This window comes from Pristiophorus japonicus, chromosome 12, assembly GCF_044704955.1.
Source record: "Pristiophorus japonicus isolate sPriJap1 chromosome 12, sPriJap1.hap1, whole genome shotgun sequence".
NCBI classification, from domain to species: Eukaryota; Metazoa; Chordata; class Chondrichthyes; family Pristiophoridae; genus Pristiophorus; species Pristiophorus japonicus.
In genome coordinates this window covers 176,635,709-176,654,511 of record NC_091988.1, presented here as the reverse complement: position 1 = coordinate 176,654,511, position 18,803 = coordinate 176,635,709, and the positions used below count along the sequence as shown (strand labels likewise).

Sequence of the window (18,803 nt, the reverse complement as noted above, 5' to 3'; positions counted from 1 at the left end):
AGATTTGTCAAGCATGACTTCCCTTTCATAAATCCATGCTGACTTGGACTGATCCGGCCACTGCTTTCCAGATGCACTGCTATTACATCCTTAATAATTGATTCCAGCATTTTCCCCACCACCGATGTCAGGCTAACCGGTCTATAATTCCCTGTTTTCTCTCTCCCTCCTTCAAAAAAAGTGTGGTTACATTAGCTACCCTCCAATCCATAGGAACTGATCCAGAGTCCATGGAATGTTGGAAAGTGACCAATGCATCTACTATTTCTAGGGCCACTTCCTTAAGTACTCTGGGATGCAGACTATCAGGCTCTGGGGATTTATCGGCCTTCAGTCCCTTCAATTTCCTTAACACCATTTCCTGACTGATCAGGACTTCCCTCAGTTCCCCCTTCTCGCTAGACCCTTGCTCCCCTAGCACTTTCGGGAGGTTATTCGTGTTTTCCATAGTGAAAAAGAGAACCAAAGTATTTGTTCAATTTGTCTGCCATTTCCTTGTTCCCATTATGAATTCACCTGATTCTGACTGCAAGAGACCTACATTAGTCTTGACTAATCTTTTTCATATCTATAGAAGCTTTGAGTCAGTTTTTATGTTCCCTGCAAGCTTACTCTCATACTCTATTTTCCCCCTCCTAATTAAACCCTTAGTCCTCCTCTGCTGAATTCTAAATTTCTCCCAGTCCTCAGGTTTGCTGCTTTTTCTGGTCAATTTATATGCCTCTTCCTTGGATTTAACACTTTTCCCTAATTTCCCTTGTTAACCACGGTTGAGCCACCTTCCCTTTTTTATTCTTACGCCACACTGATGTACAACTGTTGTAGTTCATCCATGTGATTTTTAAATGTCTGCCATTGCCTATCCACCGTCAACCCTTTAAGTATCATTCTCCAGTCTATCCTAGCCAATTCACAACTCATACTGTCAAAGTTTCCTTTAAGTTCAGGACCCTAGTCTCGGAATTAATTGTGTCATTCTGCATCTTAAAATGAAGAATTCCACCATATTATGGTCATTCTTCCCCAAGGGGCCCCCGCATGACCAGATTGCTAATTAATCCTGTCTATAGATATGTGAAGAGAAAAAGATTAGTGAAGACAAACATAGGTCCCTTGCAGTCTGATTCAGGTGGATTTATAATGGGGAACAAAGAAATGGCAGACCAGTTGAACAAATACTTTGGTTCTGTCTTCACGAAGGAAGACACAAATAACCTTCCGGATGTACTAGGGGACCGAGGGTCTAGAGAGAAGGAGAAACTGAAGGATATCCTTATTGGGAGGGAAATTGTATTAGGGAAATTGATGGGATTGAAGGCCGACAAATCCCCGGGGCCCTGACAGTCTGCATCCCAGAGTACTTAAGGAAGTGGCCCTAGAAATAGTGGATGTATTGGCAATCATTTTCCAACAGTCTATCGACTCTGGATCAGTTCCTATGGACTAGAGGATAGCTAATGTAACACCACTTTTTTTTTAAAAAAAGAGAGAAAACGGGTAATTATAGACCGATTAGCCTGACATCAGCAGTGGGGAAAATGTTGGAATCAATTATTAAAGATGAAATAACAACGCATTTGGAAAGCAGTGACAGGATCGGTCCAAGTCAACATGGATTTATGAAAGGGAAATCATGCCTGACAAATCTTCTGGAATTTTTTGACGATGTAACTAGTAAGTGGACAAGTGGTGTATTTGGACTTTCAAAAGGCTTTTAACAAGGTCCCACACCAGAGATTGGTGTGCAAAATTAAAGCACATGGTATTAGGGGTAATGTACTAAAGTGAATAGAGAACTGGTTGGCAGACAGGAAACAGAGAATCGGCAGGCAGTGACTAGTGGGGTGCTGCAGGGCTCAGTGCTGGGGCCCTAGCTATTTACAATATACATTAATGATTTGGATGAAGGAATTGAGTGTAATATCTCCAAGTTTGCAGATGACACTAAACTGGGTGGCGGTGTGAGCTGTGAGGAGGACGCTAAGAGGCTGAAGGGTGACTTGGACAGGTTAGGTGAGTGGGCAAATGCATGGCAGATGCAGTATAATGTGGATAAATGTGAGGTTATCCACTTTGGGGGCAGAAACACAAAGGCAGATTATCTCAACGGCAGCAGATTAGGAAAAGGGGAGGTGCAACGAGACCTGGATGTCATGGTACATCAGTCATTGAAAGTTGGCATGCAGGTACAGCAGGCAGTGAAGGCAGCAAATGGTATGTTGGCCTTCATTGCTAGGGGTTTTGAGTATAGGAACAGGGAGGTCTTACTGCAGTTGTACAGGTCCTTGGTGAGGCCTCACCTGGAATATTGTGTTCAGTTTTGGTCTCCTAATCTGAGGAAGGACGTTCTTGCTATTTTGAGGAAGTGCAGCGAAGGTTCACCAGGGATTCCCAGGATGGCTGGACTGACATGTGTGAGGAGAGACTGGATCGACTGGGCCTGTATTCACTGGAGTTTAGAAGGATGAGAGGGGATCTCATAGAAACATATAAAATTCTGACGACTGGACAGGTTAGATGCAGGAAGAATGTTCCCAATGTTGGGGAAGTCCAGAACCAGGGGACACAGTCTAAGGATAAGGGGTAAGCCATTTAGAATTGAGATGAGGAGAAACTTCTTCACTCAGAGTTTTTAACCTGTAGAATTCCCTACCGCAGAGTTGTTGATGCCAGTTCATTGGATATATTCAAGAGGGAGTTAAATATGGCCCTTACAGCAAAAGGGATCAAGGGGTATGGAGAGAAAGCAGGAAAGGGGTACTGAGGTGAATGATCAGCCATGATCTTATTGAATGGTGGTGCAGGCTCGAAAGGCCTACTCCTGCACCTATTTTCCATGTTTCTATGTTACACAGGACCCAGTCGAGGATGGCCTGCTCTCTAGTTGGTTCCTCAACATACTGGTCTAGAAAGCCATCCCTGAAACACTCCAGGAAATCTTCCTCTACAGTACTGCTACCAGTTTGGTTAGCCCAATCAATATGTAGATTAAAGTCACCCATGATAACTGCTGTACCCTTATTGCACGCGTCCCTAATTTCCTGTTTGATGTTATCCCCAACCTCCCTACTACTGTTTGGGGGGTCTGTGCACAACGCCCACTAACGTTTACTGCCCTTTGGTATTTCGCAGCTCTACCCATATAGATTCCACATCATCCACACGAATATCCTTCCTTGCTATTGCGTTAAGCTCCTCTAACCAATAACGCTACCCCATCTCCTTTTCCTTCCTGAATATTGAATACCCCTGGAGTGGAGTTCCCAGCCTTGGTTACTCTGGAGCCATGTCTCCATAATCCCAATTACATCATACCCATTAACAGCTATCTGCGCAGTTAACTCGTCCACCTTATTACGAATGCTCCTCACATTGAGACTCAGTCTTCAAGCTTGCTTTTTTAACACACTCTGTCCTTTCTGAATTATGTTGTAATGTGGCCTTTTTTGATTTTTTTCTTCAAGTTTCTAGCAAGTCCAACTAATAGTACTACTTATTACCATGATGGTGCCAATCTTAGTTCTTCACTTATCAATATTTTGGCCTATTTCCTTCAACCTCAAACAGATTCCGTTACTTAAGTCACCTCTTGCCTTCAGGTTTGGTGCTATGGGTCTTGGAATTTCACTTCTTTAAATGGACCTTAAATACAGCAGAATCACAAGAGCCACAGCACTTAAACCAGATCTCTGCCGCTGCAACTTTCAATCTTAAAAATCAAAGGATTTAATAAGTAATAACAGCAACTAAGCTTTACATTGTAATTTTGCTCTTGTAACTATCATTCAAGGTTGTTGCCGAGAACACTCTCTCTTATACCAGCAACTACAAACACAGTTATCCTCACGTTAATTCAGGGATTTTGAAACAAGATTCAAAGTACATAATTTGATACCAAAACACAAGCTCTTCAGACCTTCTATCCGAACCAGTCTCAATCAATTTTGTTAGTGAACTCTAGCTGCAGCATTCCAATGTTCCTAACAGGTAGCAGTTAATTAAAAAAAACTTAAATGAATACAGAAAATACTCAATACCTTTGGGAATGATACAAGTCTTTTATAAAAAGATACCCCACTTTGTGACTTCCATTTGCGAAAAAGCTATAAAAATTAGATGCAAAATCTAAGAGCTACAGGCCCAAATTTGGCCAGGAGTTGTTTCGTTTTTTGGGAGCAACTTGATTTTTCTGGAGTATCTTAAAAATCCCCATTCTGCACATTTAATTTGCGCCAGTGAGAGTTAGTTAGGATTTTTTTTTAAGTTTATACTTTCTTTTTCTCCAAAAAGGGGGATTACTTGCTGTTTTGGCCATTTAAGCTAGTTTGAACAGCTAACAGTTACTCCAAACTAACTTAGGCCAGCGTACGTGGCCACTTGTGGCCACACAGAAAACCCTTGGAGAGTTAAGAAATTAACGCAGGTAAGTACATTTCTAAAGCACCAAACAAACACAAAAATAAGCATTCAATAATAAAAAATACAAGGAAGCAGAGAGGACCTGCACCTAGCACCAAGACTTACAAAGCACAAAACGTAATAAGCAATTAATTAATAAAAAAATAGAAGGAACCCTGCACCTAAAGCACCAAGACCGAAGTAATAAGCAATCAGTAACAAATAAAAACAAGTTAACCTTGTCCAAACTACTCCTACACAGTCCCTTTCAGTACCTTCAATAGCATTCTTTTGCTGACTCCTACTTTATTCTAACCAATGGCATATAAATACTCAGCACAATGTATAGACCAAGTGCAGTGCACTTACTCCATCCATTGTGCGGCCTTGTGAACATTGAGACAAATCATGCTGGCAAACAATGGACACCTAACCTAACCCAATCTACTTCTTCTAAACTGATTCCCTTGCAACATCAGCGTACTAACCAGCTGCAGGGTTTCACTGACAACCTACTGGGGTTCTGGTTCTCTCAAACCTCCTTTTACTGGTGTGGCTGGATAAGGCAGCGGGCCGCTGATGAGGGAGCCCATTCGGCCAGGGTTAGGGGCGGCGCACTTCGGCCCCTCCCACACAGCCTGAAGAGCACACTAAGATTCTGGGGGCGAGGAGCTGCTGCGCATGCGCGCACACTCTAGCGCACATGTGCAGAGGTCCCGGCACTGTTTTCAGCACCGGGACCTCGCTCCGCCCACGAATCCAGTTGCCACGCTACGCCACCATGGAGGGGAGGCTGGGGAGCGGCCAAATTCGGCCCGAAGATTTTTGGCACCCTTGAAGGTCTACAAAAGCAGCGCACCTCTGGTGAGCGCTCCAGAAATCCGTACTGGCCAAATTTGGGCTCACTGAGAATATTATGCATGCAATTACAGGTTGAACCTCCCTTATCCCAGCACCCGGGGGGCCTGGCCTGTGCCAGATGAGGGAAGGTCATGGGGAGGGGGGGGGGAAGAGGAGGTCGGCAGCCCGAGTGGGCCCCGAAGAGCCGGCCCGACCACACCACCCCGGAGGGAGCGCTGTGGGGAGGAGCAGCCGGCCCGAGGACTGTGGCTGCAGGAGTTCCAGCAGGGCGACAAGGAGGAGGCAGCCGATCGAGGAGAAAAAGATTATATTAGGGAGTAGGATTTTGAATGGCCGCATTCTGTGCATGCGCCACCTGGTGGGTATGAATGGCACTGGACAAGGGGTGGTGCTAGGTAAGGGAGTCCCGGACAAGAGAGGTTCAACCTGTACTAGATTTGCCTCAGAATGGAGTCTTTCAGGTTGGCATTTTCAGGTTCAAAATGCCAAGCTGAAATCAAATTTTCTTTAGGGACAAAAGAAAATGTGGGGGTGGAAAAACTGAAAAAATATTTGCTTTCTGCAGCTATACAGTACTGTCATACTGAGATCCCAAATCACTCTGTGGATTAAGTGCTTGGAGGATACAGGCTCATCTGAAAAACTATTGCAGCCACATCATCAGTTTAATTTCCAGGCCAAACAGCCTTTGCTAAAGATCATGATCAAACCGTATTGGTCAGCAACAACCCAGTACTAGGCTGTAAACAGGATGTCAACTTTCATGGGGGGGATTATACACACCACCTCATACTATCTTGTGTTCTGTCCATCTTCAATGGAAAAATTCAAGATATAAAAAGATAAGTCATTCAAAGAATTCCAGCAATATGCTCTCAAAATGTCAGTGCCTTCAGGGCAGCGTATCACTAGATATTGCTATTGACTAGGCTGGGGTGGGGGGGCTGAAGAACAAGTTTATTAACAAGGTAGGTAGATACTTGCTCTATAGCAACTATTCCCTTCAAATAATATTGAAATGTAAAGTATCTAAATAGATGGGCTGACTTTTTCTCTCTTTAAAAAAAGAATTGCAGTATACAAGAGTCAGCGGAGCAGAGCTGTCCAATCTCCAGCCGGTGGGCTACATGTGGCCCCGAGAGTCCTAGCAAGCTGACCCTTGAAGCCCCAGTAACTTAGTCCTGGCTGTATTTATATTTCTTACTTGCTGGTTTCTCCACTTTTGATTTTGAGAGTCTGGAGCTTTGGAAAGGGTGGTTGCTACATAGCGAGATAAGATAAATAAGATTTGTGAACAACTAGAGATACACACAAATTAAAGGGAACAGGTATGTGAACTTTATACGTGGGCCACCAGAGCTCCATGGTATGCACCTCTGCTACTCCCAAACAAACAGCACATTGGAAATCCCTACAGTTACAGCAACAAGATGCAATTGTTCTTACCTTCAATGTATAAAGACCCATCCGCCCTGGAAGTCTGTAAAACATTCCATCATCTGCACGAGAATTAGTGTGAAGCATAGCATTCAGACATGCCAAGGGAGATGTTCCACTACATAAAATAGATTAAAAAGCACATTTTATGTAAATACCTCATATAAAGTTCAGATTGGCACAGTGGTACATATTCTGCTCCAACTGTCCGAATTCCCCATCATTTTTTAAACTAAGGATAAATGCCAAAAACAGCAGCCAGATTGATGATAAAAGCCAAAGTTTTAATTAAAATAACTTTGCAGTTGGATTTTCAAATACTGCTTGCCAATTTCTAAGCCTTTGATTTCCACTAGTCTACACCATTTTGCTTAAGATGTCAGCCTGAAATATTGATAGGAACATTTTATACTTGGTTCTTCATAAATGGCATATAGTAAAGATGTTCATACCCATCTGGAATTATCTATCATTTTAGGACTTGAAAAAAGTTTTATTTATTTATTTTTTTAATATAAAGTTTCCAATACTGTTAATAGGCATTTAACTTTCTGCTGATACAAGTTGCACTCTACATTTGTTTGAAATATTTTTGCCTTTCACTTTTTAGACCTCAAATTTAATTATTATTTTGCTGCATATTTTTGGATAATTGGTATTTTGATGTAACAAACCATACAGCCAAAACTATAATCAGACCCCTAATTGACATGCAAGGCTTTGTTCTGGGTCCTATAACATTGCCTGTTGAGGATGAATTAAATTATATTGATCGGAATACGGATTATCTAATGTTGAACATGCAGAAAACACCTCAATGACTGAATGCTTAGTCAGTTGGTGGGCTATCCTTTAACCTCTGGTACAGATTAGAATCTAGGGAGGTTGACCAATCACTTTCCATCTTTCTCATCAGTCTTAATCTAGTTAAGAGGGGGCAATGTCCATTACATGAATTGGATTGGTGCTTTGAGAAAGATAGTGCATGCAAGAGAAAATCCCACTGTGGAGTAATGGACAATCTGAGATGAAGGCAAAGATATATTTTGGTGGCAGAGTATGTGGTTGACATTGGATCTGAACATATTGTACCCTTTATTGAAAGGCTTCACATTGACAATGAACACCCAAATGTGCACCGACATCCCTCGCTGGGAGCAGAACCAGAATTCACATTTCAGAGAGGAGCTATCCCATCTACCTCATCACTTCTCACACGAATATGCCCAGAACATGTTCTGCTGCACCCAATTGTCAACCCACTTCAAAACAGATGTACAAGAGGCTGTGAAACTAACGTATGGTTAACATAAGCCCATGGTATCAGCAAACAACGCAAAATCTTAATAGGTTTCAGTTGTTAATGATGATTCAAGTCGGAATTCAGAAGAATGTGAGGTGATCTTATCGAAACGTACAAGATTGAGGGGGACTTGACAAGGTGGATGCAGAGAGGATGTTTCCACTGATGGGGGAGACTAGAACTAGAGGGCATGATCTTAGAATAAGAGGCCGCCCATTTAAAACTGAGATGAGGAGGAATTTCTTCAGAGTTGTAAATCGGTGGAATTTGTTGCCTCAGAGACAGGAGCTGGGACATTAAATAAATTTAAAACAGAACATTTAAATCAGGTGGCAAAGTTCATTAGTTTTTCACACCTAAATCAAATGGACTTCAACAAAAAACAGGGCCCTTGCAACTCTGAGGACCATGGCTTATCAGTGTCAAGGCTGTTGAACCTGCACTATGAACAAATGCTGCAGTACCAGTCTTCAATAACTACTTATAGGCCATTGAAAGCATTCAGTAGCAGAAACCCTGTATTGAGGGATTGCAATACTAGGCACACTCTTCTGAAGTGCCTGAAGAGCTGAACTTTTAGCAGATCCTAGAAATTTTACAGCACAGAAGGAAGCCATTCGGCCCATCATGTCTGTGTTGGCCGACAAAGAGCTATCCAGCCTAATCCTACTTTCTAGCTCTTGGTCCGTAGCCTTGTAGGTTATGGCACTTCAAGTGCATATCCAGGTACTTTTTTAAAATGGGGTGAGGGTTTCTGCCTCTACCACCCTTTCAGGCAGTGAGTTCCAGACCCCAATTCTGGGTGAAAAAAATTCCCCTTAAATCTCCTCTAAACCTCCTACGAATTAATGCAACAGTATGCTCTCAAAAGCATTTCTACATCTGCAATGGGTCATATCTCTCATTAAACTAAATGGGTATAAAATTCTGAACATTTGTTTTGTCTAGAATTTTGAGTCATTCATTTCAACACGGATGGGCTTCAGTGATGTCCAAATCATGTTTGTAAAGCAGAAACTATCTCAACTGATAAGAAACCAGAAGCTTTCCCATTTGACCATAGAGGACAAATTGATTTCTCAACAATGATTCCAGTTATCAGAACATTCCGATCAACTAGCTGCCTAATGGACACTCTCTTTAAAGTTTTGATCCTAACAAAACAAAAAGGTATACAGTAAAGCTGTATGTGAGCAGTTAGGAAATTTTAATGTTTCTGCCAGGATTTTTCTAATATGCCAGACTGGGAAAGATTCCCTTTGTGTGCCATGTTCCCAGAGTAACTCTAGGGGCTGGATTTGGGACTCCGCGGCAAAAACCCGGTCGCAAAGCCCGGGCAGGATCCTCGGTTCGTTGTTTGCGGCGGCAAAGGGAAGTACCGCCGGGGAGAGGTGCATTGGACGTGTAACAACGCGGATTGCATTACCGTCCGAGTTTTGGCATTCTCCCGACCTGTACGTCATGTCCAGAATAGAGACAGGTTGGTGCAGCCCTGCCGGCAGCAGTAAGTTAGAAAAACTGCAAAAAGGGCAAGTTAAAGTTTTTATTTTCAATTTTTTTTCCAGCAATTTGGTAGCTAAGGGTATGCTGTTTGAATGTTTTGAATTTTTTTCCCCTCCCCTCCCAAGGCCTCTCTTGCAGTGCAAACGACCCAGCACTAAATTTGGCGAGGATCGTGTTTTGCGGCACGAATGCTTGTGCAACACCTCCCAACGCAGACCCCAAAGGCCGAAAGTTTGGCCTAAAATTGATAATGCGGTGAAAATGGTAATTTTCATGTATCGCTATCATTTTCGCCCAAACCCGAAAATCCAGCCCTAGATATCCCAATGCTGAACTACATCCATCAATACTCAAAACCACAGCAACCCAATTTACAACAGTTCAACAGAGAACACGAGGAGCAGTTATGGGATACAATTTATACCTCACAGATCACAAAAAACAACCTGTATTTATAGAACATCTTTAACGTAGTGAAACGTCCCAAGGTGCTTCACAGGAGTATTATGAGAAAAAAAAAATTGACACTGAGCCATAGAAGGAGAAATTAGGGCAGGTGACCAAAAGCTTGATCAAAGGAGGTAGGTTTCAAGGGAGTGTCTAGAAGAAAGAGGTGGAGAGATGACGGGGTTTAGACAGGAAATTCCATAGCTTAAGGCCTAGGCAACAGAAGGCACGGCCACCAATGGTTGCGCAATTATAATCAGGGATGCTCAAGAGGGCAAAATTAGAGGAGGGCAGCTATCTCAAGGCGTTGTGGAGAAGATTACAGGAGGGGCGAAGCCATGGAGGGATTTGAAAACAAGGATGAGAATTTTGAAATTGAGGCATTGCTTCACCAGAAGCCAATGTAGGTCAGCGAGCACAAGGTGAGCGGGACTTGGTGCAAGTTAGGACACGGGCAGCTGAGTTTTGGATCACCTCTAGTTTATGTAGGGTAGAATGTGGGAGGCCAGCCAGGAGTGCATTGGAATAGTTAAGCCTCAAGGTAACAAAGGCATGGATGAGGGCTTCAGCAGCGGATGAGCTGAGGCAAGGACAGCAACGGGCGATGTTACGGAGGTGGAAATAGGCGGTCTTAGTTATGCTGTGGATGTGTGGTCAAGAGCTCATTTCAGAGTCAAATATCACACAAGGTTGCGAACTGTGTGATTCAGCCTCAGACAGAAGTTGGGGAGAACCAAAAAACAATGGCTTCGGTCTTCCCAATATTCAATTGGAGAAAATTTAGAGCAGTCATAGCGCAGACAACCCATTGGCCCCAAGTTTCCACACGCGGCAAAACAGGCGCCCCTCTGAGCTGGGCGCCTGTTTTTCGCGCTGAAAATGGCGCCCGAAAAAAAAAAACAACACGCTATTCGAGCGCTTTGCAGCTCGATGTCTGCTTGGCGCGGCGCCCAGGGGGCGGAGCCTATTACTCGCGCCGATTTTGTAAGTAGGAGGGGGCGGGTACAATTTAAAATGAGTTTTTATCGTGCCGGCAACCCTGCGCGTGCGCGTTGGGAGCGTTCGCGCAGTCTGAAGGAAACATTGGCACTCGGCCATTTTAAAAAGTGCTGCAGAAAAAGTGAAAATTTGTTTATTGAACCCTTGCAAAGGCTTGTATTTTAATTTTCTTGATATTTCGGTGTGTGAGGGCGAGGGAGTGCATTCTGTAATTAAAGATAGACTGTGATAAACGGGACACATGCACTTGTTTGAGACTATTCAAATTCTTTGCAGCTGTTCAATTTTTAACATTTTTTAATAAAACCACATTGCCCTTCCATGATCAGCACTGAGGCTTCTTACAGCTTTCTCCCCCTGCCATCCGTCGGGCCCAACGGCAAACGGCTGCCTCAAGTAATGAGGCTCCCTGCAGCCTTCTCCCTGCCTTCCGCCCCCCCCCTACCGTCGGGGACGGCTGCCTCAAGTAATGAAGCTTCCTGCAGCCTTCTCCCTGCCGTCGGTCGGTCCCGACGGCAAACCGCTGCCTGAAAGGCCTGCCTGAAGCACTTTCACACAGGTAGGAACATGGTTTAATCTTTTCTTTGCTTATAAATTTTTATTCAGGTTGGATTTATTTGTATAATATTTGTATAAGTATAACTAAGGATTGATTGTTGAATATAATGACTTCCCTTCCCCCCCTTCCCCACACCTCGTTCCGGATGCCTAATTTGTAACCTGCGCCTGATTTTTTAGTGTAGACAAGGTTTTTTCAAGCGTACAAAAATCTTCACTTGCTCCATTCGAAGTTAGTTTGGAGTACGTTTTCACTGTGGAAACTTTCAAATCAGGCGTCAGTAGCCGGACACGCCCCCTTTTGAAAAAAAAATTCTGTTCCAAAGTGAAACTGTTCTACCTGACTAGAACTGCAGAAAACTTAAATGTGGAGAATTCCGATTTCTAAGATACTCCGTTCTCCACCAGTTGCTCCTAAAAATCAGGAGCAAATCATGTGGAAACTTGGTGCCATTATGGGGCTTTTCAAGAATACAATCCCACAATATCTGCTTGCTGCTTAATGCCCTCTGAAGTGGTCTAGCAAACCAAAGTTCTAAAACAATTGCTACAAAACAGAAGAGACATACCAGATGGACCCATCGGCTACAACTTGGGCATTGAATCAACTAAAAACTTGGACAATCCTAGCCCAGTCAACTGGAAAATGCCTCCTCACCAATACCTGTGGACTGGCGCTCAATTTAACAGAGCAGCTTTCCCAGAGACGAGTCACACAACAACTTGATGTAGTCATACAGAGTCAAATCTATTAGCCAACATCCCAAAATGTGAAGGAATACTCACCTTTCTCCTAGATGGATACAGCAGCAACAACAATCAAGGAGCTGAACACCATCTAGGGCAAAGCAGTCTGCTTGCATCAGCGACCCAGATACTGGATTCTATATTCAACCTTCCACCACAGGATGCACTGCAGCAACTCAAAACCTTATATCTGCAACAATTCCCATCCCGGTGACCTCAAGTATGGAGACAGACAAGAGCAGCAATGACACAACTGAACTATCACCTCCACACGTCATCCTGACTTGCACATATCCCATTCCATCATGGTCGCTGGTTCACAATCCTGGAATTGCCTACTTAACTCCATCATGGAAGTACTGTAGCTGTTCAGAGAAAGCCCACCACCACTTTCTCTACAGATGGGCAATAAATGCAGCCTGGCCAGCATTGCCCATAGTCCAAGAACAAGTACTACACATTAGCTAAGTAATTAAAGGACAGAGATGGAGATTCTTAATATGTCCTTACTATACAGTATAAATGCACACGAGGCCCATACTTGACAGAAGGTCACACTGACCAGTAACTTTTATTAGCCAGCACTGAAGTGATGAAGGTGGGTGGAGCTTCCCCTTTCATACCTGAAAGTCCAGGTTAGGAGTGTCTCCCACAAGTTCACCACCTAGTGGTCAATGTTCTCATGGTGTACAACTTAGGTCAGTTTATACATGGGTTACAATGACAATTGAGTACATGACAATTCTTTCCAATAGAATTACATTGATGTACAGACTGCAGAATGGTTCTGGTGATATTGTGGAAATTATTTCCTTCCCATTAGCACCACTTTTCTCTTGTATGGTTAATTCAAATACTTCTGATTAAAAACAAATCATCTGTGATACCAAAAGTTTTAGTACTAAAGTTTCACCATGATCAGCTGAAAGCTAAACCTAGTGCCATTCCAAGGTCTTCAACTAGGTCACAAATAAAACCCTTGGCATATAGTTTCCTGATGTGCTGACTACAGAATCCCCCCCCCCCCCACCCCCAAGTGCCACTTCAACATTAAGGGCTCAATTTTCCACATGGCTGATTTTTGGCGCAGTTGTAGAGGTACGTACAATTTTTTTAGTAGCCGACTACGCCAAAAAAAAGTTCCAAGTTTCGCCGGAACTTTGAATTTGGAGTGGTGCAGACTGTCCTTAAGCTATGTGGGTGGAGCTTAAGGTCTACGCTGAAAACTGAGGTTGCCAGGGTAATGAGGGACACACTGAAGGGCTGAAGCTCGAAAGTGAAACATACAAGATGCAGCGAGACATAAGCAATTGCAGAGCCCCGGTTCCACTGCTATCCTGGGCCAAAAGGCATCCCCCCACTCCTATCCCGGGCCAAAAGGCCCCCACCACCCTCTCCTATTCCGGGCCGAATGACACCAAAAAAAAAAAATCCTGGTTTTCACGTGAAGGGTGTGTCTGCACAGAGTTGCTTGAGAGTAGAGAAGGAAAAAAAAAAAAAATCAGAGCTGCAATATGGATCATGGGACAAAGCCCAGGAATTTTCTACCAGATGAAACTGAGGCCCTGGTTTCTATCATTGAGAGCAGATGGCACGAGCTTCAGAACAAAAAGGTCCAGTTAAAGTAAAGCCAAAAGAAATGAACAAACGTTGGGACAAAGTTGGAGATGATTTCTCTGCAATGGTAACCACCCAAAGAACCGGCAAGCAGTGCAAAAAGTGGCAGGACCTTGGCTAAATAGTTTGTGCAAGTAATATTTTCATTTATGCACTGGAATTACAATTGCAAATGAAACCATCTGTATGTGCCACCACAGCAGACCCCTTCTCTTAAAAAGTTCTATTTTCATCTTTGCAGAGGAAGGTGGCGCACAATAACCGAGAGAGAACATGAACTGGAGGAGGTTCAGCAAATGTGCACCCACTGACACCCCTGGAAGGGAGGATCGCTGGTATGATTGGTGCTGGCTCGAGAAGGTCAACAACCAGTGCACAAGCTGGTCCCAGCTTAGAGAGAGAGGATATGTCCTCATTCATCGTGGTCCTTCAAATGAGCCTGCTCATGCCACCCTGCCACCCTGCCCCCTCCCCTGCTGCTAACCAATTGTCTGCTCGGTTATATTTTGCAGAAGTTGCGCCCATCCCCAAGGAATCACAAGCCCCTGCCATAGAAGAACAATCATTCGCAGAGGAGCCGGACCAGGATTTAGTCTTTAATGCAGAACTTCCTCAGGAAGATTAGGACGAGGATGAGCAGGAGGATCAGGGAGAGCGGGAAGGCCCCAATATTGAGACTGTGACACTGAATCTGGAGGAGGTGATGCCGCACGTGGATGTGCCAATCCCTTTGTGGACTGCTACAAGCGACGGGACATTTCATGGTGTTCCACAGTCAGAGGTTGCGGCTTCCAGTGGGTTGTAGCGAGCCACACCCAGGGTGAGGAGGGGAAGAAGAGTTCAAGAGCGCTCTCCTGAAATGCAGGATCCAACAGACGTGGTTCAGCTCATGGCAATGAGTGGGGAGAGCATTGAGCTTACCCAATCACACCTGGACACCATGGGTGGGGTGGGTGATGAGATAGCGGGATTGTTGTCAGAAGTAACAACACTAAGGAGAAATGGGAACACTGTCGGGGCAGTGGATTAGGGAGGGAATGTCAGTAGGTAGCTGCTGCAATTAAGGGAACATGCCCAGGCTCTCATTGGCCAGCAGCAAATGACAATCACCTGCTGCCACTCTCTCCAAACCCCAGACCAACCTCAGGTGGTGTGCCAGTTCATCCATAGGCCAAGAGGCCCGAGCCAGGCCTTGCACAATGCTGTCTTTTTGGTCTGTCCACACCCAAGAAATGCACTGTCCCGGAGCTGCTGGAAAAAAGCAGCTTGGTTCCAGCGGGAGAAGGCCTGCGCCACCGGTCAAGGATAGAGGCAACAAGAGCAAGCGCAACCGGCGGTCTTAGAATAAGGGGGAGGAGAGATGACTGCAGCTAAGCTTTGTTTGCTGCTGTTGTTGTTGTTATTTAACTGATCTTAATTGAAAAGTTTAAAGTTTGTAACAAAAATATTTTTATTGAAGTATAAAAAATTTTCATAAATGTAATTCTTTTTTCAATTAAACCAGAATCATGAACATGATTCTTTAAATTAACGTAACAGGCAACATGGTGAATGATCAAACGTGCCGCTCAGTTTTCATACAGCAAAGCGTTCAAGGATTAGCTGCTGACGCAAGGCTCTTGCAATGGCTCTAAGTGCATGAGGGCCCCCCCTCCTCCGCCATCGTCCTGCGGGATGAGGTGGTGGCATGGCTTCCTCCTGCTGCTCCTCCTCCTAGTCAGCCTGCTCGTCATCCTTCTCGTCCCCTCTCGCCGGAGATTGCTCTTCAACTTCCAGTGCCTTTTGCCTCATGATGGCTCAGTTGTGCAGCATGCAGCACACAACAGTGAACTGACTGACCATCTCAGGGGTGTATTGCAGGTAGCCTCCAGAGTGGTCCAAGCATCGGAAACGCTACTTTAGTATTCCAATTGTCGTCTCAATGATGCTGCATGTGGTTATGTGGGACATGTTATACAGACGCTTGGTTTCTGTCTGCGTATTGCGTAAGGGTTCATGAGCCAATTGGCGAGCCCGTAACCTTTGTCCCCAGCAGCCAGCTCTGCCCTTCTGGCTGCCGCTGGAAAATGGCAGATATTGCGCTCTCGCATAAGATGAACGCATCATGGGTGCTCCGAGTATCTGGTATGAACTACTATGATCCGATGCATATCGTCGCGGACCAGCTGGACATTTAGTGAGTGGAACCCTTTCCCGTAAACCTCTGAACCGTTCAAAAGGTGCTTGCAAGGCGATGTGGGTAGAGTCAATCACACCCTGTACCTTGAAGCGAGATGCAGCATACGTTCCCAGTTGATGCCTGAAAGGAGCCGGAGGCATAGAAGGCAAGTGCTGCAGTCACCTTGACCTCTTATGGGCAGTGCAGTCCTCCTCCCACTTCTAGGCTGCAGGTCTGCCCTGATCAGTTGGCAGATCTCGGTGATCACCTCCTTCCGAAAGCGCAGCCTGCAAATGCAGTCTGCCTCACTCAGGTACAGGTGTGAGCGCCTCTCCCTGTACACCCGATGCGGGCAAGGCCTCCTCGACATCATTCTGAGCTCTCTGGTTCCCGAGATATTGTTGTCTTATTAATCTTCTCCTTTGCATAGCCATGATGCAAAACGCCCCCATTGGTTTTTCTTAGTCACAGAAAGCACTCACACTTTCTCTCTCTCCCTGCAAAAGGTTGACACCCTAGTCCATGGACCACTTCCTGGTCTGCGCATGCCCCCAGTGCCACTGCTATCCCAGGCCGAAAGGGCCCCCCCCCCCCCCACTGCTGCTGAATTTATCCTGTAGTGTCATTGCTGATTTTTCTCTCAAGAACTTCTATTTTCATAACTGGTGTAAGCATTCCAAGAGCCTAATTTTTTAAAATGGGTTTGTTTCTTTGTAAACTCAACCATGACCCCGTGATGTGAATATATGGAGGATGTAATGGGCCAGAAAGATACGGCAGAAAAACTGGTTGTGACATCTCAAAAGCATCTCAGTGATTCTCTTAATTACATCTGTAGTGCACCAATGTACCCAATCGTTTTCCTCAGTGGCTTATATAAATTTACTGTCAGAACCTTCGGTGCCGCTGCTATCTCTAGCAGAATGGCCCCCTGCCCCCCGGAACTGTTGCTATCCCATGCCGAATGCCTGCCACCCCCCCACCCGGGGCGCTGCTATCCCAGGCCGAATGCCTGCCACCGCCCCCTCCCCCCAGTGCCGCTGCTATCCCAGGCCGAATGGCCCCCCCGGTGCCGTGTTTTCAGTTCGGCTAAAACAATGGAGTCTTCTCTGCGTCGATTTTCTTACGTGCAGGTAAGGTTTTTCAAAACGGGTGCGCCGTTTGAGAAAAAAAAATATCGTACTTTGCCATACTGGCTTAAATGACCAGAAATGGCGCACCCGGCAGGTTCCACCCCAGTGACATCAAAAAAAAATCGGGAACTTAAAAATAAAAATCTGACACAAGTACTTTAGGATGGCACAGAAACTTGGGCAAAACTTGCAGATTTTAGTCTGCTCCAAAACAAACAGCGTAGGCCAAAATGGTAGAAAAAATTCATCCCTAAATCTGTCACTGAGAACTGCAATTGTATCTCCACACCACCAATTTGTTCTCATTAACGATCTGTAATGCTGGCATCCTGATGCTCATGCTTGTATGAAAGTGTATCGTGATGTAGCACTGAACCACATAGAACATGATGTTCCCAGGTTCTATCCCCAGTCTGTGTGAAAGACTTCAGGAGTACAAAAGTTTAGAAACGTAGTGCCAGGCCGCAGTGGGAGCACAATTGGCTCAGTGCTCCTGGGCTAAGGTCACCACCGTTAAGAGTTTAAATCTTTGCATCCGGACTAAAAATGCAAGGAGATAGCAGCAAGACGATGATGCTCCACCCTCTATACGTCAAACAATGAGTCAACATTTACTATCTTGGGGTCCCACATGAAGAATGTGGCTATAAGGGGGAAGATACTGGAGGGTTGGTGGCACTTGTACCATTACACTACCATCTCGTGGGTGAAGAGGCAGGCAGAGAGAAAACGATTAAAAGCAAAAAAAAAAGAGCGAGCGCGCACACGAGAGTTTGGTTTGATGTTAGATTTGAATGACACCATCAGTACAGCACTTCCCTCAATATTGCATCAGCCTATATTTTATACTGAATCCCTAACTGGAAAACATAACCAGAGTCAAGTTTTCTACCAACAAAGCTAAGTTGACTTATGACAAAGTAACAAAGCACAAGGGTTTAAGCAGAGAGGTTCCTGATTGTGTAGCCAAGACAGTTGAAGGCTCGATCACCAGAGGTGCAGAGAACATACACATGGAACCAGATTTGAACAACATGCATTTAAAACAAGTTTCATTTGTTTCTCCTTTAAAAAAGGAACAATCTTCGGCTACGTTAAATCAGGAGACAGAATGCAATGGGCATTTCCTGCCAACTAAGGTTCCTAGCAATTTTGCACAAACTTAATTAGAGAGGCATTTTCTGAAGATACTTTTGATCCATTAGGTTGGCAGCAGCATAAAACAACAGCTGTCGGGTAGTATGTCTTACTTCTTACAATAGCAGCAGTTGGTTAGAATTTGCGCCTTATACAAAGCACAACGAAAGAGGGAGAGGGGGTTAATAGTCAGGATAAAAAGGGCAAAGCTCAACAATTTCCTTAAATTGCTTGTACACTAGCCGTGGAAGGGTGTTGATGCTACACTCCCTGAACACATGGGTCCCATGTAGCTGGCGGCAACCTAATGGAAACTTGCTGAGATTCGTCATGTCTGACCACCAAGAAAACCTGGCGGTTGTATTTAGCAAATTCAGCAAGTTTAAATTCAGGCTGTCACAGGGAGTGCAAAGTCCGCACACTTAGGAACAAACAGCACCACCAACAGAGGGTAGTGTTGAAAATCACAAAGGCACAACTTAAAGTCCATGTACATGATTAAAAT

The 18,803-nt window shown here is 44.6% G+C and overlaps 1 protein-coding gene across 4 annotated transcripts in view; it reads right to left on the bottom strand.

Annotated features, from left to right (window-relative positions):
- asxl1 (ASXL transcriptional regulator 1) overlaps nt 1–18,803 on the bottom strand; it is a 103,720-nt gene that overhangs the window by 62,952 nt on the left and 21,965 nt on the right. For 3 of the 4 annotated variants that reach the window (XM_070896200.1, XM_070896196.1, XM_070896197.1), the window contains one exon: nt 6,706–6,814. The exons of the other annotated variant lie outside the window; for it this stretch is intronic. In XM_070896200.1, coding sequence (XP_070752301.1) covers nt 6,706–6,814 — 109 coding nt within the window. The remainder of the gene's footprint in view (nt 1–6,705; nt 6,815–18,803) is intronic. 4 annotated transcript variants of the gene reach the window in all.